This window comes from Crocodylus siamensis, chromosome 11, assembly GCF_052110815.1.
Source record: "Crocodylus siamensis isolate JL-2025a chromosome 11, ASM5211081v1, whole genome shotgun sequence".
NCBI classification, from domain to species: domain Eukaryota; kingdom Metazoa; phylum Chordata; order Crocodylia; family Crocodylidae; genus Crocodylus; species Crocodylus siamensis.
In genome coordinates, this window is record NC_143405.1 from 29799581 (window position 1) to 29822070 (window position 22490).

A 22490-nucleotide genomic window follows, 5' to 3' on the forward strand; every position below is an offset into this window, starting at 1 on the left:
CTATGCTTCCTATATCTTGGAAACTAACAGAATAAATTCTATAGTAAATTGGATTTGAATACCACTACTTCAACTCCTTGAAAACAAAATACTAATATGGAAAAACCCCTATAGTTTAAAGTGCCTGATTAGCATCTGATTTCTTTAAGATTTATTGGCGAGGTTTGGGTCCAAGACTTGTACTCTGAGACCTGCTATCTCCAAAGCAGATAGGAAACTTCTTCTGGTTTGTTTTTGTTTAATTCTGACTGAATTTTTTAAAAAGCAATTTATTCAGCTTTCCTGAGGTCAGTGACACCATTTTTGTTAATGTTCAATACTGTTAGGAATAAAACAAGATTATCTATGGTTTTCAAGAGTTCATCAGTTGAAAGAAATTAACTGATTTGTAATTTTCAAAACTACTACTTTACAGTTTGTAGCTGGAGCTCACACTAATCCCCTGATATATTTCTAGCACCATTTTAAATTCAAAGTGTGCATGCTTACTTTAACAGGACCAGGCCCCAGGGGTGGCTGTGATGCCCTCTGGTGGCCATGCACTCCAGGTAAGCTCTGGCTCTGGGTACCTTCCCTCCTTTGCCCTCTTTCCTGCCGCACCTTGCTATTGGGATGAAGGGAGCATTGCTATTGGGATAAAGGGAGGCTGCCTAGGGTCCCAGAGCAAGTCCTGATCCACTAGGTGTTTTGTGGGTCCTTCCCAAACCCTGCTGATGCCTGTCATGCCTTCAAATGCTTGGTGGGCCCTCCTGGACCACTAGTTGCTTCAATGACTAACCTTACCATCTCCAGCTTGCCCTACAGCCACACCCATGCCTCACAGTCATTACCAATTCATCATTTTTGGTGGGCACTTGACAGTAGGACACCTCTCCAGGACTCTATGTCCTTGTTGGAGCCTCAGCCTTCCCAGCCTCCACCCCCTTTCATTTGTTGGGCCTTTTAGCCTAGGACCACTGTACCAGATCTGGCTTCTGGGCTCCAGCCCGTCTTTTCTTTTTTCAGTCCCACAGCCCTGATCTCTGCCCTTCTCAGGCACTGGGCCCCTGCCCCTGGTCTCTGCCTTTTTTGGGAGGATTGTGTTCGTCAATCTGTAGGCGAGGACTAGGGGTCTATCTTGGGGGCCGATACAGATAGCTGACTTTTAAGAAATTGGCAAAACATATCTTGTTGCTACTAACCAAAGTAAGGATTAGAATCAGAGAAAAGCAAAACTGGCAGTATCTTCCCTATCCAAACCATGGCATAGAAATCCTTGTTTGACCTAGTACTAAAACTACATAGTCAACCCTGTCACACAACCACAAGGCATAGCACCCTAACCTGCCACCGGTAAAGAATGGGGGACAACAGCAACCATTGTCCTGCTGCTGCAAGTCTCATTAAAATAAGCTTTAGAGTTCCAAGGAAGAGGGCCACTCAGCCTTCTCCCCCTTCCCCTCCCACTACAGAGGAAGGCAAAACCATGCCTTCCAAGGGGAAGAGCTTGACCAGGAATTCTTAAGTCAGCTCATGGAGGTAGTGAAGTCAAAGGATGTGGTCGTCATGGGGGACCTGAACTTTCCAGACATCTCCTGGGAAGAGCAGTCAGCCAGGTCTGACTGCTCACGTAGGTTCCTAGCCAGAATGCAGAACATCCATCTAACCCAGGAGGTGCACAGCCCCACCAGGAGAGATGCCTTGTTGGACCTGGTGCTGGCCACAGGAGATGACCTGGTGAGGGGGCTGCAGGTGCTCGACCACCTGGGCAACAGTGATCATCGCCTGCTGGAATTCATCACCCAGCGCAGGGTGGCAAAGGCCTACAACGAGGCAGCAGCTCTAGATTTTAGGAGGGCAGACTTCAATGAGCTAAGGAGAATAGTCAGGGAAGCACTGAGGTCCCGGAGGGGAGGGGAGCCAGGTGTCCAAGGAGAGTGGTCACTTAAGGAAACGATCCTTCAAGCCCAAAAGGAGGTAATCCCAACATGGCTCAAAGGGAGCAGGAGGGCACATAAGCCCCCATTGCTCACCAAAAGCATCCGGGAATGTCTCCTAGCTAAAATGGAGGTGTACACCCAATAGAAGGGAAGGGGCATCACCAGGGAGGACTATACTGCAGTTGCTTGGGAATGTAGGGGGGAAGTCAGGAAGGCCAAGGCGGAGATGGAACTGGGAATAGCTTCCTGGATTAAGGACAACAAGAAGTCCTTTTTTAAATACATAGGGGCTAAAAAGAAGGTTCCGGGTAATGTGGGGCCCCTGCATGACATGTTAGGAAATTTGGTCGTCACACCAGATGACAAAGCCAACATACTTAATGATTTCTTTGCCTCCATTTTCCTAAGCAGGGACCAGAACAGTCACCCCCCTGCTGGGTCCCCCTCAGGCCCCAGGGGAGGCTCACCTAGGCCAAGGGTTAGTGAGGAACTAGTTAGGGAACTTCTGGAGGGACTGGATGTATTCAAATCAACTGGTCCGAACAATCTCCACCCTAGAGTACTGAGGGAATTGGCTGAGGTCATTGCGGGACCCCTGGCACGGCTTTATGAGCACTCATGGTGCTCTGGTGTGGTGCCAGAGGACTGGAAGATGTGGTTCCCATCTTCAAAAAGGGGAGGAAGGGGACCCGGGAAACTACAGGCCAGTTAGTCTTATCTAGATCCTGGGCAAGCTTTTTGAGAAAATTATTCTCCATGAGGGGCCAGCTGGGGAGATTATGCTTAGGGGCAACCAACACGGGTTCATTAGCGGCAGGACCCGTCAGACCAACCTGGTGGCCTTCTATGACCAGATCACCAAATCCTTACGTGCAGGGGTAGCAGTGGACATAGTCTTCCTGGACTTTCGGAAGGCCTTTGACACTGGCTCTCACCCTGTTCTCATTAAGAAACTGGGGGACTGTGGTGTTGACACCCATACAGTCAATTGGGTTGCCAACTGGCTGGAGGGCCGCACCCAGAGAGTGGTGGTGGATGGAGGGACATGGGCAGTGGGGTTCCGCAGGACTCAGTCCTCGGGCCCGCACTGTTCAACATCTTCATCAGTGACTTGGACAAGGGGGTAAATCGCACCCCCTCAAATTTGCTGATGACACTAAGATGTGGGGGAATGTGGGCACGCTAGAAGGGAGGAATAGGCTGCAACTGGACCTAGGCAGGTTACAAGGGTGGGCAGATGAGAATAGGATGGGATTCAACACTGGCATGTGCAAAGTGATGCACTTGGGGAAGAAAAACCGGCACCACACCTACAGGTTGGGGAACTCCCCTCTTGTCAGTACAGAGGCAGAAAAGGATCTTGGAGTCATCACTGACTCCAAGATGAACATGGGCTGGCAGTGTGGGGAAGCAGTCAGGAAGGCCAACCGTACCTGGTCATGCATCCACAGATGCATCTTGAGCAGGTCCAAGGAGGTGATCCTTCCCCTCTATGCGGCTTTGGTCAGGCCACAGCTGGAGTACTGCGTCCAGTTCTGAGCACCGCACTTCAAGAGGGATGTGGACAACATGGAGAGGGTCCAGAGGAGGGTCACTCGCATGATCGGGGGGAGCAGGGCAGGCCCTACGAGGAGAGGCTATGGGACCTGAACCTGTTCAGCCTTCACAAGAGAAGGCTGAGGGGGGATCTAGTGGCCTGTTACACACTAGTCAGAGGGGATCAGCAGGCACTGGGGAAGTCACTGTTCCCCCGAGCACTGCCAGGAGTGACCAGGAATAACGGTCACAAACTGGCAGAGGGTAGATTTAGGCTAGATATCAGGAGGCGCTACTTCACGGTCAGGGCAGCTAGGATCTGGAACCAACTTCCAATCAAAGTGGTGCTGACTCCTACCCTGGGGGTCTTTAAGAGGAGGCTAGATGTAATCATTGCTTGGGTTGTTTGACCCCAGTACTCTTTCCTGCCATGGCAGGGGGTCAGACTAGATGATCTACTCAGGTCCCTTCCGACCCTAGAAACTATGAAACTATGCACGGTTCCTACCAATTTGACCATGGGGTAAAACTTATTCTTGATCCCAAATGTGGCAATCAGTCTGACCCTGAATAGAGGGGAAGATTCTCTAGCCAGGAATCTCCAGGTTTTAGTCCCAGTGAGATCACCAGCACTAACATGAGAAATATGCCCTGGGGAATTTGCTGAGCAGCAGAAAGCAGCAATGCTGACAGAATCAAGAATGCAAATTTTCAGATCACTACACCAAGTACTTAATATTCATCTAGCAATTTTGTTGGAGAAGTAGTAAATTCATGGTCTAACTTCTAGAGGTAATAACTAGATGTTTCATCTGGTTTGTTTAATTAAGACTTAAATAGAACTATCTTCTTCAGCAAGGAACAAAAAGAAGTGGTTATGTGTTCAATTTATATTTAAGGCTATGGACAGCGATAATTTTTAACCATTTTAAAAGGGAAGGATGCATCAGCTGTTAAGATCTAACAGTTATCATTCAGTAGCAATACAAATTAACTAAATCACTTTAACCTAGAACCAAACAGGTTCATTTGTAGTAGGACAGAAGCACAAAGATGTAAGTTACGTTTTAACACCTCATATGGGTTGGGTATCATCTGATATTGATACAAATGTTACAAATCTGTCTGCAACCTACAGCCCACAGCCTGGATCAGGCCCACAGTGACAGGTGGGGTTTCAACAGCAATCAGCAGCAGGGGGCTTTGCCCACATCATGCCATGCTGTAGCTGGGTGGCAGGGAGCTTCCCCCTGTGCCGCACTACAGCCAGACAGGAGGAAGAACAAATGGCTGTAGGGTCCTAGTACTGGCCTGTCTTGGTCCCAAGCTAATCTGTTACCAGAAAATGTTGCCAACCACTGCCTTAAGAGAATCACATTAATACAAATATTTGATTCAGAAATTATTAACCAACCGTAATGGAAGCATCCATTTTGAATGGGGGAAATGTCATGTTCTTACTTTTAAAAGGTTTTAAGCATGTTCCAATCCCATCCTATTCATAATAGTTTTAAATCATCAATTTCACTTCCTGTACCAACCCTTTAAAACAACAAACATTTAATTTGATTTTTCTCTATTAGCTAACCACATGGGGAGCATGGAAAGATGGGAATGAGCAAGTATAGGATGTGATATTAAGTAGCTTTGCTAAACAGCTGCAATTCAGCAACACTATAAACAGCTAGTGTCATTTGACAATGGGATTGAAAAACAGAAGGCTTTGAGGAGTGCAGATTTTATCAAGTGGATTGTAATTATAAACTTCACAAAAATCATGTGATCCTGGAAAGAATGTAGGCATCTGGCAGCACAGGGATAACTATTAAAAAAGAAAGCAAAAGAATAAACCAAGGAATACAATCCTAGCAATCTCAGTCACACAGCTGGAGTTAATTTCCAAGGCAAAAAATATTTTATGGAAAAAGAACTACATTGTGCTGTAATAGGGATCCCAAATATTTTTTATGATAGCAAACAATACAAAAGGATTTAAATTTTTTTGGATATTTACACTCCTGCTGATTTCCCCCAGGCACCTGGGGGCATGCTATACAACACTGATTCTCAACCTTTTGTACCTTACATCCCACCCATGTAAGGTCAAAAAATCCTGGATCCTGGTCCCACCGGTCAATGAGCGGGGAGAGAGGGGAGGCCAAAAGCAAAATCAGAAAAGCGCGCAAAAGCAAAATCAGAAGTCTTGCCATGGCACTTCAGGTTTCACCACTGTGACCAGAGTCCCACCTAGAGGAACTTTGGGATGAGTCCCACTGGTTGAGAAACCCCGCTATATAAGACTCATTTTATAGTTCATTTTACACAGGATGGTGGACATTTTCCACCACATATGCTATGTTTAAAGTATTTCTTAATTATAATACAGAGCTGTCACACAAGTTCTACCCTTCAAATATGAGGACATTTCAATAATGTTCAGAAATGTAACTGGGTTTACTCACAGTTTCAGGGGAACGGAACCGAAAGTATAAAAACCCACATAGCCTCACTAATTCTTTACTTTGCTTCTCTATAAATCTGACGATTTTCAAAATAATTCTAATAACCAAACATTGAAATAGGCTCTCATTAATACCTACAAATGTTATCAAGTATCTAAAAGATGGGTTGGTTTTCTATTACCCTTTACTATAGTCATGCACAGACATACAGTAGATTCAAATTCTGCTTTAGTTCAGAACACTAGATTATTTGAAGCAGTTCACTGCCATGCAGACATCCCCACCCGCAAATCCCAAGTCTGCCTCCCTGCTACAGCCCTTCAAAAATCAACATGAAAGCTAGTAGTGGTGGTGCTCAGTCAATTCAATGCTGTTCATCATTTTGGAGATCACTTTTAAAGTACTTCAAGATTTACCAAGAAAAATTTAAATAGGTCCCAGAAGAGTAGACGGAAATGGAATACTTTACCCAATTTATCACTTTTTAAAGTGCTTTGGACATTTTTGAAGTATTTCTCCAGCCACATGCATTTGTATTCTCAATGTCTGGAGCAATTCAAAGGGCCTTACACTTAAACTAGAGATGTCAAACTCGTTTAGTCCCCAAGACCAAATCCAGACTTCAGGGCTCCTCACAGACCAGATTCAGCAACAGAGCAAGTGGCAGTAACATTAACCCTAGGAGGTGTTTATGCCTCTATGTTGGGATGCTGTGGAGCTTAATATTTCTGTCACTGGTCCCACCCCCAGATTCCCAGCCCCTCAAGGAATCCCACAAGCCAGCCAACACAGATTCTGCAATCATTCACATTCATAAATACATTACTTCAAGCTAAGTTCCAGTGAAAACACTAAAACTATTTGTAATTTAAGGTGCCACCCAGTACTACTCACACAAATTTCATAATCTGAAAATCCTCCTCTGCAGTTTATGCCACCTGGAACTACTTTCCTGTACATATGCTTCTTAGGCCTAAAACCTCACCTGAAATATCTTTCTTGTTGCTTGTAACTCTTAATTTCTTTCTCCATCCCCATTTTATCGCTCCAAGTTATGTGACTTCAGTAAATTGTGGAGAACTGTGGTGAAAGGTTTGTAGTATGGTACACCTTGCATGTAAAAAGTTAATAGGAAACCACACACTGGCTCTGTTAATATTAGCTAGAAAGAAACTAACTTTGCTGAAATCTAATACACATTCTACTTAGTGCTACATCTAGCTACATTTTTAACCAAAGGACTATGCAAAACACTAAAAAATGTGTTTTGTGTTTCCATGAACAATTCTGTATCAACAAAAAAGCTTAGTAATAGGTTTCATTTATTTTTTTGTGAAGAGTGCTTGCGGGGTAGAGGGAAACAGCTGATCGTATTGAATTGATGGCTTTGATTTAAAAGCAATAAAAGTACCATTAGCAGAACTATTTATTCACTGTATTTATTCCTGCCCAGTTGTTTTTCCACAGTAAAAATACATCCTTTCAAATCACACACATTAAGGTGAATACTACTTCAACAGTGTCTCATTAGTCAACCAGGACAATTTTAAAGTTTCCTTCAAGATGGACTGAATATAAAAATCTGCTACTTACGTGATCTCCATCCAAATTGGGTAACAAAGCTGTCATTCTAGAAACCGGAAATGATTTCTTAGTTGCTTCAGGAGAACCCAAAAACTTCATGAAATAAATTACATAGCACAGCACTAGAACACTGGTGTATAAAAGCTGTAATTAAAAAAACATTACTCTATAATTCACACAGGTAGAATTATTCCCAGAAGTATTCCCAGCTAGTCAAAATTAATCCATCAAATGACTAATACTAAACTTATTTTAGTCAGTTTGTAAAGAATCATACTAAAAAAAACCCCAACTACATTAGCTGGAACAAACACCTGTGCACGACAGAAGAATACAAAAATAAATAAAATAATAAAAGGACAGCTTCTGTCTTTAGAACTAAATTCTAAAGCTTGTACTTGACAGAGGAATACAGTTAACTGCGAATCCTGATTCAAGCCACAAAATATGCCATGACCCAGTCTTTAAGGACCGTGAAATATCATGAAGTCTTTGGGACAGGTATTTTAAGTATATTTGTATCATGCCTAGCATAATGGGGTTTAAACCCTACCATAATTTCAACAAACAACAAAGACAGGTTCATCTATACAAAAGTTTTATTAGTTTGGAGAGCTCTCTCTAAAATTAAGTGACAGTTATTAAAGTTGTTGAATGTAAACATGTTTACCCAAAATTACCAATGATATTATTTGCTTAAGGCCTCCAGATTTCATATATCATACACTAAGGCAAGGGTGGGCAATTATTTCAGCTGGAGAGCTCCTTAATGACTTTCGGTGAACTGTTGAGAGCCACAAGGGTAGCCCCACCCCTTGGCAAGTGCTCTGCCCCCTGATCGCCAACTTGGTCTTTCCTCTTTGCACCCACCACTTTCCCCCAGTAGTAGTCCTTCTGGACGGGGGGCGTTTGCCATCTTGGAACCAGGAAAAAAAAATGTACACTAAAAATGAAACATCTACTATAACATATTTTAATTTTATTTAAAAAAATATTACCATCCTGATTTATGTGTGTTTGTGTAATATACATAGAGGTGATTTAGTAATAGCTCAAGATAAAGTCTTACTCTTGTAAGTTGTATGTTGTGGGGGGAGGGAGGGTATATGTGTGGGGGTTGTGGGAGGGTCTGTGGCTCCCCCCCATTACATGGCTTCCTTCATGGCACACAGACCTTGCCACTGGTGGCAGCAGCAGGCAGTAGGCCATTGGGCCACTCCTGTCCCACAGCAGGCAGAGACCCTTGGCAGCAGATGGCTTCCGCTGAATCCAGTGAGCTGCACATGGCAGCACAGAGCCCACCCGCCTTGGCTAGCTGGCATGCACCTTCAAACCAAGTTGGGCTGTCTCTACACCAGCATTCAGCGTTCCTGGCACTGCAGTTGGGAGCCTCACACCATCAGCTCAGGCCAGATCCATGCCTCCATGTGGGGCTTCCAGGACTCCAGCAGGGAGCCGCATGTGGAGGCACGGAGCCCACCCAGCCCAATGGCACACGACCTCTGAAAGCCCACCTCCCATTGGCCTTCAGAGGGGTAGCCATGGGCTAGTAATAATTGCTTTTTGGATGGACTCCACGGGCCAGATAGAATGGCTGGATCTGGCCTGCAGGCCATGTTTTGCCTGCCCCTGCACTAGGCAATCTAATCTTTTTGGAATAAGGAAGATGTGCAAGCACAAATGTTTGTTAAAGCAACATACTTTTTAAGACAAGGTAATCTGCTGCTGCCCTTGGTAGAAAATCAAAGTAATATTCCTTAGAATTAATACCAAGGCAATTTTATGATTAGGTCTATCAATCAGTAGGTTACGTGAATAAATTAGAAAAAAAGAATGACAATATGTCCTTATTTGCAGAATGCATACACATACAGCGAAAATGATGTCTTATGTGCTTCTCTTAAAGCAAAGTGGGTCATGGTGCTAAGTCAATAAACAAATATTAGCGAACAACAGATGTCTCCCTAACCCCCAAAAACATTCTCCATGTACTTTCAGGATTAGACAATAAGCTAAATACAAGAACAAGAATCAAAAAGAAGCTTGCTTGAATCACAAATCTACAAGACAGAAGGCTAAAAACTTACCTGAGCCAAAGAAAAAATGTAAAGTCCCCAGTGAGGAAGGAGAGCTACTAAAATGACTGTCAGAAGGCATTTGGAGAGTATGGAAAGACTTTCAGCAATTACCTAAAAAATATATTCACAATTATTCACAGCAGCAAAAAGATCTGACATTCTGTTCAAACTGTACCTGAAGTAGACAATATTAATACATATTAGATATGAGATTTTCACAGCTAGAAGAATTTTGCCACACAGCTCTGATTTTATTTCTTCAGAAATGTGTAATAAAAAATCCTGAGCCACCTTTGATTATCTCAATAAGTGTTCCTTAACTGTTGCCTGGTAAAGGGGGAAGTAAAGAAATAAAAGCTTTACAAAAGAAAAACCTTCATTTTCTGCAATGCTGCATTTTCAAAGGTAATATCCCAAAATAATTAAAATGCAAACATAATGGAACTATTACTTCCTTCCTCAGTTAAAAGTTATTTTATAAGGATAGCTAGCTATGCTAATCCGAAGGCAGGCAGAAGGCAGGCCAGGGTGGGACTTTAAAGTCCAAGGAGTTCAGACATACATGAACGTTCATAAACGACTTCCTTCATCAGATGCTAGAAATGGACACTCTGATGTCTATACCTTGTGCCTGGTGTCAGCTCATGCCTACATATTAATGTGTCTATGTGTTGACATGTGTTGGCTTTAAAAGGTTTATTCTTTTCATATTAGTTTAACATAATTATTTTTCTTGCTCATGTTCTTCCACAATTTTGATTTAATCAAGTTTTACAGTAGTAAACTGCAAAAGTTATGTTTAAATGCAGTAGCACATTTGAACATGTTAAACATTTTTGTAATTTCTTATTTACCACTTGTAGAAATAAAAAAAGAAAACATTCATTATATGTATTTATATTACTAACCTTAAGCCTTACAAACAAATGTGCTTGTGCTAAAACCCAAAATGGTTCTCCTAGGAGTTCAACAACTGCAGAGAGACCAAATGCAATTACTCCAAATTCGTAGTGAGGAACTACATCCGGATCAGGTACTTCAAGCAACCGTAGCCAGACCCAGCCCAAGAAGAGAGACCAAAACACCCCCAAAGGAACTCTTTAGGGGCAGATGGGGAAAAAAGAAAACATACAGAAAATTAATATTAAACAAGTTTTTTTTTTAAACAGGATAATAGTGTTGTCTAAAAAGGAAAAAAGACTGAAGGCCTTTCTTCATGTTATATCTATTGCACAATTACCTTCTGAACTGCACAGTTAAATTTAGACTGGCTGCTCATGCAAATTAGCTATCGTGCCTTAAAAGATCCAAGCAGCTATAAAGTTATTACTCAAAAATGTGACATAACTTTATTGCTAGATTCTATCCAGCTTTAATTTGCATATGTATGCAGTCCTGTGGGTGGAAGACCATAGCTGCTGTGATCTCCCAGCCACTGGGGAGCACAATGCACCCCCAAGGGCTGAGAGATCACAGCCAATGTGGTCTCCCAGCTGTAGGAGTACAAAGTCGCTCCAGGCAGCAGCTGACAGCTGTTGTGATCTCCCAACTGCAGGGCACTCCACACACAACCACAGCTGGGAGACCACAGCAGCACCCCACAACTGCAGGGTGGAGAGTGCAACAGCTAACAGGGCTCTTGGTCACGGCTATGCCCCATGCATAGCCAAGACTGAAAGCCCCATCAGTTGTGGGGATTCTCAGTCCCAGCTGCACATGCTCCTCTTGTCAGCAAAGGGAGCTCCCAGATGTGGGAGCACGCTTCTTACCAATGCAGGGGGAGTCCAGCATCGGGCTCCCCCTATACTGGCAATAAGGTGTGATGGGATCTAATGCACAATCCCACAATCACACCTCTTGCCATGCATGTACCATGCATGTATGGCATGGCAGGAGGAACAATTGTATGGATTGTGCATTAGATCTCATCGCACCCTTACTTGCACACATAAAGGGGACCTAAATGACTTCATTCCAAGCACAGCAGACAGTGAAAACGTTACATGCTGAGTCCTTTGTTTCACAAATGTTTTAACTTGACACTATACTAAAATTAGAATATTTAAAACTTGAAAATGAAAAGATTTATGCAAATGTGTTATACATAGTCTAAATTTTATGACCCTCAATCCCTCTAATAAGTTTTTTTATTCTTTTTAGCCCTTCTCAAATGCCTCACATAAGAAACTAATGACAGTCTCTTCCTCTTCAGGGGAATACCTACTCTCTCTAAGACGCATCCTTTTTTATTTTTTATTTTTTTTAATTCTTTCCCAGAAAAGGAAAGACTACTAGAAGGCCTACCAAATCTTTTCATAACATACTATATACTAATGATGATGAAACCCCATGGGTGTAGAAAAACAGTATTTGAGCAGTTTTGAAACACCTTCAAGGTATTTCCAAAGGCTAACCTATGGAGGTACCAACTGGATAAAATGCTCCCAAGCATGATACTTGAACTGGGAGTTTACTCCCAACACTCAAAGCATTCCAGGGACCTACTACTCCCAGTACTCAGGGTGCTACCTCACTGTAGATGTAGCTTGCTCCCCCATGCCCCACAACAAAGTAAGACCCATCATGCCTCTAAAAGACCCCTGTTCCTGCTCCTGCCCCGATGCTTCCAGATTTAAAAATCCTCATCACTGAGATCACTGTGCCCCTACCCCAACACTTCCACCACTGGAATCAGGTACTCCTGCACATACCCTATTACTCCAGTGGGGGGGGTTACTCTGGGAGAGCCGATGAATGCAGATCGAGGTCCCCGCTGTGAGGGAGGGAGTAGGGCTGGGGCAGCAGCTCATCCTGGGGTGGCAGGGAATGGGGGGCATGGCTTCCACCACTCTGTATACCCCTGGGGGAGGCATGGGGGGCATGTGCCCCTCAGATCGGTGCACAGGGGGAGGGCTGGCTGCTCACTGCGTGCTCAGGGCCAGGGCTACTCCAGCCTCTTCCCGGCGGCTTTCCTTGGGCTGGGGGGGGGGGGGGGGGGGGGGGTGGGCAGCAGTGGCACTGGGAGAGTGGGGCTATGTGACGGCTAGAGCCTCCCCAAAATTTGCTGCAGCCTTCCCTCCCTGTCCCCTGGATGAGCTGCCAGCTCTGTCCTGTGCCCTGCCCCATGCCAGCTAAGCACTGCCTGCCCCTGCCCAAGCCCCACTCCCTCCCTCACCATGGGGGGTCTCAATCTGCAGCCCCCCCCAATGCCCCTTCCCCACAACAGACTTACTAGCCAGATACTGCTCTCCATGCTACTGGGCCGCATATCAGCAATTGGATCAGCATCGGCCTACACGGTTGGTCAATAATTGGCCATCGAAATCGGCCCATATCTTTATCGGCGCACCCCTAACTAGAATAAACAAAAAAGTTAAAGGACAACTTACGTTAACCACAGCAGATTAATAGTTTTGGTCCAATTTCTCCTTGTACTTCCACTTAGGCAAGCTCTACGAAATGCCTCTCTCGCTAAGAAAACAGTTGTAGAATAAAGCAGTGTTAGCCTAAAGAAAGAGGAGAGAGAGAGAAAGTGACCCCTGTGCGTACCAACTTCTATAGTTATACCAGAGACAGTACTAATATCAATATTCACAAATTCCCTAAAGAATAAATATATGTGTCATCTAACTAATGCTTGGAGTGGTGACAAATACCACACGCCACTAACCCAAAAGCTTACATAAAACTACTAGGTATAACTGCCTGTAAAAGCTGTGAACATGAAGTAAGAATTTATTCTAACAGATTTGTGTTCACCAAAAAGAATATATGATATGCGGACCTACTTATCCACAACGGGCTAAAAAGTGGTATCATTCTATAGATACTAATAAATAATTCTTATTGTACTTGTGTAATATATAGCTTCTATTAACTTTTAAGAGAATATAAGGATACAACATAGTTAGATTTTTGAACCAGTACTCCAAGATTTACCTGAAAACATTTACATACCATATTTACTCAAATAAAAGATAATTCCCGCCAATAATCAGATTCAATATAAGGAAAATTTATAAATTTGTTAAAATTGTCCAGGTATAGAACCTAATTATTGGAGGTTTGCCTTGAATTTTCCCCCCTCCCACTGCTACAGCAGAGAAAATAAAACTGGGCAAGGGTCAGACAGACCACCTGCCCTCTGCCCCCACAACTTCTTTCCCCTGCAGCCCTTACCCCCTTCTTTACCATCAGACCCTGTTCTCTCTGAGCCCATAGAAGTGAGAATCATATCTGAAAACACTGACCTAAAAACAAACATACCTGCACTAACTTGCATATCGGAAAATGACTACAGGTACCCATAGCCTTAGTTTATCCAGAACTGATGTAGCTTACCGCTTCTGAAACTGTTGCAAATTTTAGCAGAGGTAATTCAAAAGTACACTTTTAAGCAGCACTTCTATGCTTAGTTGTATATAATACAAACGATAACATTAGTGTAAAGCCAAAAGGCTCATGATTTACCATATAGTTCATTGGGTTGGACCGCAGCAGAAATAACAGCATTTTAAGCCATGGTGATACCATATCCCAGCACTGCTCAGTATGTGTTTGTACTCCATATACAACCCCCAAAAAGGATCCATGTGCTATTTAGTGGCACACCTATTCACGATGGGTTTTCCTGTCACAAGTCGTAAGATTCTCCAAAAATGTACACATGGATGACAAGCAGGGCAACCTGGTCCGGCTCCATCTTATGGAGGGCAGGGCCACACTAATCATAAGAGACAAGCTGAGAGAGGGAGTGACAGAGGGATTCTGCATAAGCTGTTTGGGACCGCATTCAGTGATATTTGCCAAACATTTAATGTTGGTGAAAAAACAGAACTCATTGGAAATGGGAAAGAAAGGTCCAACTTAGGAGTGAAGAGAAAGTCAAAATATATTCAATGTAGTAGCTCACCATGACTTGGAAAAGGGCACTGAAGGGGGCTGAGCACAATGGGCACTACCATATATCTTATTCAGACTGGTTACACTAACCTATCCTTGTGATAGGTTCCCATTGGCATGTTGCCCAATATAAGCCAAGAACTTTATTGTCATGCTCAGTGTTGGCTGCATTTATCAACTTTATAATTGGATTCCGTTGCTGGGCACATGCTACTTTTGGTAGCAATTTAATGATAGACAATTTATTTAATGAGCTTTCCTTGTATGTGAATGTAAGAGAATGGGCTTTTCCCTCATTTTATGTTGGAATAAATATGGTAGGTCCCATAAGAGTAGAGGGAAATGAAATATTTAACCTCACTTATCTGTCAATACCAGCGCCTAATATTTGTATGTCCAATATAGAATCATAAGAATCTAGAGAATAACTTCAAAAGCGAGTAAGTAGACCGACATGTCCATCATATTAAAGGCAGAAATATTCCCATGTCACTCAAAACAGTACTAAACATTTCACTGTAGAACTCCTGCAAGTCAAAAAGGTTTTGGAAACTACTGACTGGAAGCAGTAGCCTTCAGAATTATAAAGGCTTTTACCACAATTAATTTCTGTTATTCTTTATTACCTTACATTCACTAGGCCAATAATTTCTTTTGATAAGTAACGGAGAGTAAATGCATTCAAGCCAAAGGTAATCACTCGGAACAGTATCTGTGAATAAAATAGCAAACAGGACAAGCTACACCAACTACTTTTAAATACAAACTGAGATAAATCTTACAAAGAAGCTAGATCATATTGATTCGTTTAAAGCTGAGGAGGACAAAGAACGAATGCTCAGCTTACAAATGACCAACAGCTCAATGGACCCATGCTTGGGACAGTAACTTTAGTACATGCTATCTAAGTAGCACATTTCAACTAAAAATAACCTAAAACGGGTATCTTACATGCTAAATTCTTCAGTCCCGATGACTGGCAGAGAGGGCTGCTCTTCATGCAGCCTTGCCTCTCACCACTGACTGGCAAAGAAGCCCCACCAGGGAAAGACGGATGAGGGGGTAGCCATCGTCTTGCCTGCTTCCCTTCATCCCCATTCCACTAGACAGCACCTTCCTCTACACCAGCAGGCTTTTGGGCCAGGCAGCAGCAGCTGGTGAGAAACACTGGTTCCCAGTAGGGAACCAGCATTTTATTTTTAGTAAGTTTTTTTTCCTGGTTTTTGGCAATTGTGGGAAATAGCAGCAAACACCATTTTTCGTTGTGATTGTGAAAACTGTCGTTTTTCAGTTTCTGTGAAAATGTGAAGGTGCAATTTCAGCAAATGACCACATATTATGTTCAGTGCTGAACACAACACCTCGCTAGCATCATGACCGAAAGAGCCTTGGGGGTCCTGACTGACCACACGATGAATATGACCCACCAGTGTGATACTACAGCTGGCAAAGCAAACAACTCTAGCTTGCATCTACCGATGCATCTCAAGCAAGACCCAGGATGTCATCCTCCCACTCTACTTGGCCTTGGTGAGGCCGCATTTGGAGTACTGCATCCAATTGTGGGCTCTACAATTTAGGAAGGACGTGGAGAAGCTTGAAAGAGCCCAGAGGAGAGCCACACACGTGATCAGAGGGCAAGAGAACAGGCCTTACGAAAAGAGGCTGCAAGCTAGGGGACTCTTGAGCCCAAAGAAGCACAGGCTCAGGGGTGACTTGGTAGCAGCCTATATGTACATCAGGAGCGTGCATCAGGATCTGGGGGAACACCTCTTCACCAGAGCACCCCAGGGGGTGACAAGGTCCAACAGTCACAAACTCCTGCAAGACCGTTTTAGGCTGGACATAAGGAAAAACTTATTTACTGCTGAACCCCCAAGGCCTGGAACAGACTCCCCCCAGACATGCTGCAAGCACCTACTCTGGACACTTTCAAGAAACGTGGATGTTTATCTTGCTGGGACCCTTTGGCCCTAGCTGACTTCCTGCCCCTTGGGCAGGGAGGCCAAACTCAATGATCTTATGAGGTCCCTTCCAGCCCTAATGTCTATGAAATCAGAAAACACACTACTAAGGTTGTGGGCAGACACTGGGTTTGAAGGATTGTGTGTGGCCTAGTGGTGCTCCAAAAAGGTGTGCACATGTGCACTCCACCTGTGGCACTACAAACATGTTCCTGCCTGAAACATCTCTGTAGTGTCCCAGGCAATGTCAGCACTACAGGGAGCTCTCTTGCTCCCCCAGCATCGCACCTCAGAGGGGAGGGAGTAGCTGGACAGCCCATCAAGGAGCAGAGCTGCAGCCCAGCTAGGACCAGGGACTGCTGCTCTGCTCACCACAGCAGAGGGGGCCACTGCTGCCAGAGAAGCCGGCCAATCACTCAGCTTGCCCAGTGGTCCCCACCCTCCCCAGCTGGGAGAAAGCCGGCTGTCAGTGATGGGGAAGAGCTGGAGAGAGCAACCCTTTGGAGCAGTGCTGTAAGGCCTCGGGAGGGGCGGAGAAGCGGGGGCCGAGGAGGCAGGGGGCACTGAACACGCACCCCCGCGAAGCCTGCGGCAGTGGACACGACGCTATCCCCGCGCACAGCAGGGGACGGGGAGGGCCCGACCTGGAAGAAGCAGAGGCACAAGCTGCCACAGAAGGTCAGTGCGAAGCTCCAAGCAGGAGCCCAGTCCCTCGGCTCCGCTCCCCGCAGTCAGGGGCTGCCCCCGCTACACGAGCGCCGGCCGCGGATCCCAGACTGTGGGACACGACACAGCGGCGCTGCTGCCCGGCGAAAACCGCCGGCTCCGCGAGCGCGACTGCGGCACCAGGCCCCGCTGCCCCGCACGGCCACCGGGGGCCCGGGGCCCGGCTCCGCGTACCTGCAGCAGTGCGCCGGAAGAGGCCAGGCGGGCCGCGGACCCCAGCGCCTCCCGCGAGCCGCCCGCAGCCCCGCCCCTGCCCCGGGCCATCTCTCCGGGCCCGAACATGGCGCCTCTCCACTCTCGTCGCGCACACGTCACCGAGGGGCGGGGCTTGCCGCGGCCTCCCCTGCGGCCGGGAGGGGCGTGGTCCCGGCAGCCAAGTCCCGCCCTTGTCGCGGCTCCGCGCCCCGCGGCCGCCGTCTGGTGCCGGGTCTGCAGCTGCCGCGGCCGAGCCGAGCTCCGCCTGGCGGGGCCTGCTGCTGCCAGCGCGGCCCGGCGTGCGCCCGGTGCTTGCACGGCGGCCTGGGGCCGAGCCCGCGGCTGCCACCCGCCGGCTGCTCCAGGCCTCGCTCGGAGGCTGAAGTTCGTGCCTTATGCCCAGTTCTTGTTCCCGCTTCCTGGTTCCTTATTCCAAACTAATCCTTACACACTTAAAGGTTAATAATGAATTACGCAGGCTAAAGAGTTGGGATTTCATAAAAAAAGTGTATTTACTAATAAAGATGTAATGCAGTAAGTATCATAGTAACATAGTATGTACCCTGAAAACAACCTGAAATTAGGCTGGGATTATGGGGCAAAATCCCTTTCAGGGCACCTGAAACACATGTTTACGCCATAGTTTCTCAGCCTGTGGTACATGTACCCCTGGGGGTATGCAAGACACAGGCAGGCACCCCAACACACTCTCTCTCTCTTACCCTCTTTTCCTCTCTCTCTCTTGCCCCTTCTTCCTCTCAGAACTATGGCAAAAAATGTGGTGTGCCGCGCATTTCACGGCACTTTAAATTCCCCAGTAATAATTTGGTTCAGCCCTCCTAGCTTGGCCAGCATCACCTTTAGCCCAGGTACATACTTGAGCTGTGTACCCCGGTGTAAAAGGTGGCAACTCTACCCACCAGATCAGACATCTGTCATACCACAGCCTTATATACACAGTCCTTCTTCCAACATATAGCACACGTTAGTCTGTAAATATAAAATCCCCTGGAAAATTGAGTGTTGGGACACTTACTAAAATTTTCAAAATTTAAGGGGTACTTGCTACTTAAAAGGTTGAGAAATGTACACCACTGGGGGACACTTGTGATTGGGCAGCAGCAGGGGGACAGCAGCATGTGACAGAGATCAGGTGGAAGCATAGATGGGGGATAGGGGGGGGCAGGTGAATGGGATCCAGTGGGGTGTTGTGGATCAGAGGACAGGTGACAGTGTACAGGCCTGGGTGGCAAGTAGAAAAGGACATAAATGAGGACAAATTTAAGACAACCTTTCAATAATTAGATTTTATACATAGAAAATTATAACATACTATCATTCTATAATTTGCTGTCATTTTCCATGTATGGGGTGGTCATCCTATTTGAGGTAGTCATCCTGGCAGGCTGGCACTCAAAAACTGAGCATCAGGTCAAGCAGGGACCTGCCCAGGCTTCTTCCAGAGAGTCTCTCGGTGGTGGAAATGAGTGTTTTGGTGCGCTCCACAAAGAATTTTGCCCCATAATCCCAACCCAAAGTCAGCTCCTTATTCACAAGAACATACATAGCACACAAGTCTGGGAGACTGTCACTTGGCAGGCTGGCATGCAAAAACCAAGGTTTGGGTCAGGTAGTGCCCTGCCCAGACTTCTTCAAGAGAGTCCCTGGGTGGCAGAGCTGTGGTTTGGAGTGATCCGAAAAGGATTTTCACGCGTGAAACCAAGTCATCCCAAATCAGACCCAAATTGTCTCATTCGGTGCTATGTGACTAGTACCCAGCCCCAGGGGGCCATCAGTTAAGAGGCTTGCACACAAAAACTGAGCTTTAGGTTGGGTAGGGGTCTCCCAGAATTCTTCAAGAAAGTATCCAGGTGGCAGTAATGTGTGTTGTGGGGTGACCTGGGAGGATTTTACCTGATAATCCCGGCCAAAATTCAGTTCCATATTTGGGGCTAGGTATAAAGTACACAGGCCTGGGGCCTGTCAGTTGTCAGGTTGGCACTTACAAACCAAGTGTTGAGTCAGGCAGGACTTTGCCCAGACTTCTTCAGGAAAGTCCCCAATTCTGGCAACATGTGCTCTGTGGTGACCCAAAAATTTTTTCGACCCATAATCCCAGCCCAAACCCAACCTGTTATTCAGGCCCAGGGGCCTGTGGGTTGGCAGCATGGCACTCACAAGCCAAGCTTCAGGTTGGGCAGGACTCTCCCCAGGTTTTTTCAGAAGAGTTCCCCAATAGCAGAGATATGTACTTTGGGGTGACCGAAAAAGGATTTCCACCCATAATCCAGATCCCAAACCAACTCCTTATTCAGGCCTGGAGGCTTGTAAATCAGCAGCTAGCACCAGTACCTGACACCACAGAGGTCAAGTGAAATTTTTTTTTTTATTCATAGAGGTTTGGATTTAAGCAGCAGAAAAATTACCATAAAAACTATAAAAGCATGGCTCTTTTTGGTCTGAGCAATAAGCTGATACCCCAGATCCTGTCTAGCTCTTTCCCTTGGAGGAGAAATAAAAGATGCGATGACTCTGAAACTAACGCTAAGCTTGAGCCTAGTCACAAAAGTTAAAATACAGAATACTGATGTTAACTGCATATTGCAAGAGGATGTGAGTTCATGGCTAGGCCAGCTGAGAAAAAAATTTAATAATAATAATAATAATGAGGTATCTCTTCATCTTATATTGCTATATTCAGGATGATTTCAGGCAGACTCCTAGTTGTCTGGTGTGTAACCATATGACATGTCTATCCTTGATCAATTAGTATGGTAAATATTTTTTTTGCAATTAACCTCGTGTTTATGTGCAGGAACAGACATTCTACACATGTAATAGATGTCTCCTCCTGATTTAGTATGTTTTTCCTAGCTGTTAATCAGTTTCTTGATATATTCTAAACTGGACAACCTCTTGTTACTGAAGAAGGTAACTCATTCAAATTAGAAGTTCCTGACAATCAGTAATGAGCAGATTTTTCCTGTTAATTACTGTTTGGGACTCTCTCTTGATTTACACAACTAAAAGAATGCTTTGAAGATGCAAAACTAAGGGTATAAAAAGGCAGTAAGACATCAAACACCATGTGCACTTCAAGAGTGAGAAATCTTTCTGACACCAGTTGCTGATGCACCTGACTTACTGAAGAAGTTAAAGAAAAACAGACCATCTCTTCACAGTTTCATAGTAGCTAGGGTCAGGAGGGACCTGAACAGATCATCTAGCCTGACCCCTGCCACAGGCAGGAATGAATACTGTTTCACAAGACCTCAGACAGGTGATCATCGAACCTCTTTTTGAATTTACCCAAGGTAGGGGTGAGGACCACTTCTCTAGGAAGTTGGTTCCAGATTTTGGCCACCCTAACTATAAAATATTGCCTCCTGATCTCTAACCTAAACCTATTCTCCATCAGGTTATTACCATTGTTCCTCATCACCCTAGGTGGTGCTGGGGAGAAAAGGGCTCTACCTATTTGCTATTGATCTCCCCAATGAGTTTGTAGGCAGCCACCAGGTCCCCCCTCAGCCTCCTCTTGCTGGGGCTGAACAGGTTCAGGTCCCTCAGCCTCTCCTCATAGGGCCTGTCCTGCTGCCCTCTCACCACACGGGTGGCCCTCCTCTGAACTCTTTCCAGGCTGGCCACATCCTTTTTGAAGTGCGGTGCCCAGTACTGGACGCAGTACTCCAACTGCGGCCTGACCAAGTTGCATAAAAGGGGAAGTATCACCTCTCTGGACCGGCTTGAGATGCATCTTTGGATGCATGACAAGGTATGGCTGACCTTGCTGGCTGCGGTCTGGCATTGGCGGCTCATGTTCATTTTGGGGTCCATAATGACTCCAAGATCCTGTTCCGCCTCTGTGCTTTCAAGAGGGAAAACTCCCCAGCCTGTACGTATGCTGTGGATTCCTTCCCTCAAGGTGCAGCACCCTGCATTTGTCTAGGCTGAACCCCATCCTAGTCTCATCTGCCCACTTTTGTAGTCTGTCTAAATCTATTTGCAGCCTCTCTTTCCCTTCAAGTGTGCCCACCTCGCCCCACATCCTAGTGTCATCAGCAAACTTGGACAATGTTCTTTCAACCCCCTCGTCCAAGTCGCTGATGAAGATGTTAAACAGTGCGGGCCCGAGAACTGAGCTCTGGGGGACCCCACTGCTCACAGCTCGCCAGGTTGAGTACGACCTGTCCACCACTACTCTCCAAGTGCTCCCCATCAGCCAGTTTTTTACCCATCCAACTGTGTAGGCATCAGTGCCACAGTCGCTTAATTTATTAATGAGAATGGGGTGAGAGACAGTGTCAAAGGCCTTCTTAAAGTCTAGAAAGACTATGTCCATGGTGACACCATCATCCAAGGATTTAGTTACTTGGTCATAAAAGGCAATCAGGTTGGTCAGGCAGGACCTGCCTTTGATGAACCCATGATGATTGCCCCTGAGCGTGATCTCCCATGCTGGCCCCCCACAGATGTGCTCCTTGATGATTCTCTCCAAGATCTTCCCGAGCACTGAGGTGAGGCTTACAGGCCTATAGTTACTTGGGTCCTCCCTCATCCCTTTCTTGAAAATTGGGACCACATTAGCCAGTTTCCAATCCCCCAGCACCTGGCCAGATGACTATGAATGGTCATGTAGTCAGGCCAAGGGCTCCATGATGACTCCTGCCAGCTCCCTCAACACCCTCGGGTCGAGGGCATCTGGACTTCAAGATTTAAAAATGTCCAGCCCTCCCAGAAGATCCCTAACTACATCTGCGTTGACCCAAGGCCTGACAGAGCTATCCCTGAGATTGTCCCTACCTCTGGTAGGTGGGATGTCCTGGTCCCTGTTCAAGAAAACAGAGGTAAAGAAACTGTTAAAAATATCGGCTCTCTCATCTGACGTAGCCACCAGGTTACCATTAAAGTCTTGCAGGGGCTGTACATTGCCTGGTGCCCTCTTCTTGCTCCCAATGTACTTGAAAAAGAACTTTTTGTTGTCCTTAATCCTGGATGCTAGCCTGAGTTCCATCTCTGCCTTGGCCTTCCTAATAGCCCTCCTACACTTACAGGCCAAGGAGGAGTACCCTCCCTTCCACTGGTTGTATGCCACCCTTTTAGTCCTCAGGCATTCCTGAATGC

General features: G+C 45.6%; 1 protein-coding gene across 1 annotated transcript in view; it reads right to left on the reverse strand.

Moving 5' to 3' along the window:
* The window catches only part of RFT1 (RFT1 glycolipid translocator homolog), a 50887-nt gene that overhangs the window by 26962 nt on the left and 1435 nt on the right, over positions 1–22490 (reverse strand). Inside the window, exons 2-7 of the mRNA XM_090022603.1 lie at positions 17346–17708; positions 15108–15193; positions 12969–13085; positions 10488–10677; positions 9589–9690; positions 7511–7645 (exon numbers count right to left, since the gene is read on the reverse strand). Of these exons, the coding sequence (XP_089878729.1) occupies positions 7511–7645; positions 9589–9690; positions 10488–10677; positions 12969–13085; positions 15108–15193; positions 17346–17708 (993 nt within the window). The remainder of the gene's footprint in view (positions 1–7510; positions 7646–9588; positions 9691–10487; positions 10678–12968; positions 13086–15107; positions 15194–17345; positions 17709–22490) is intronic.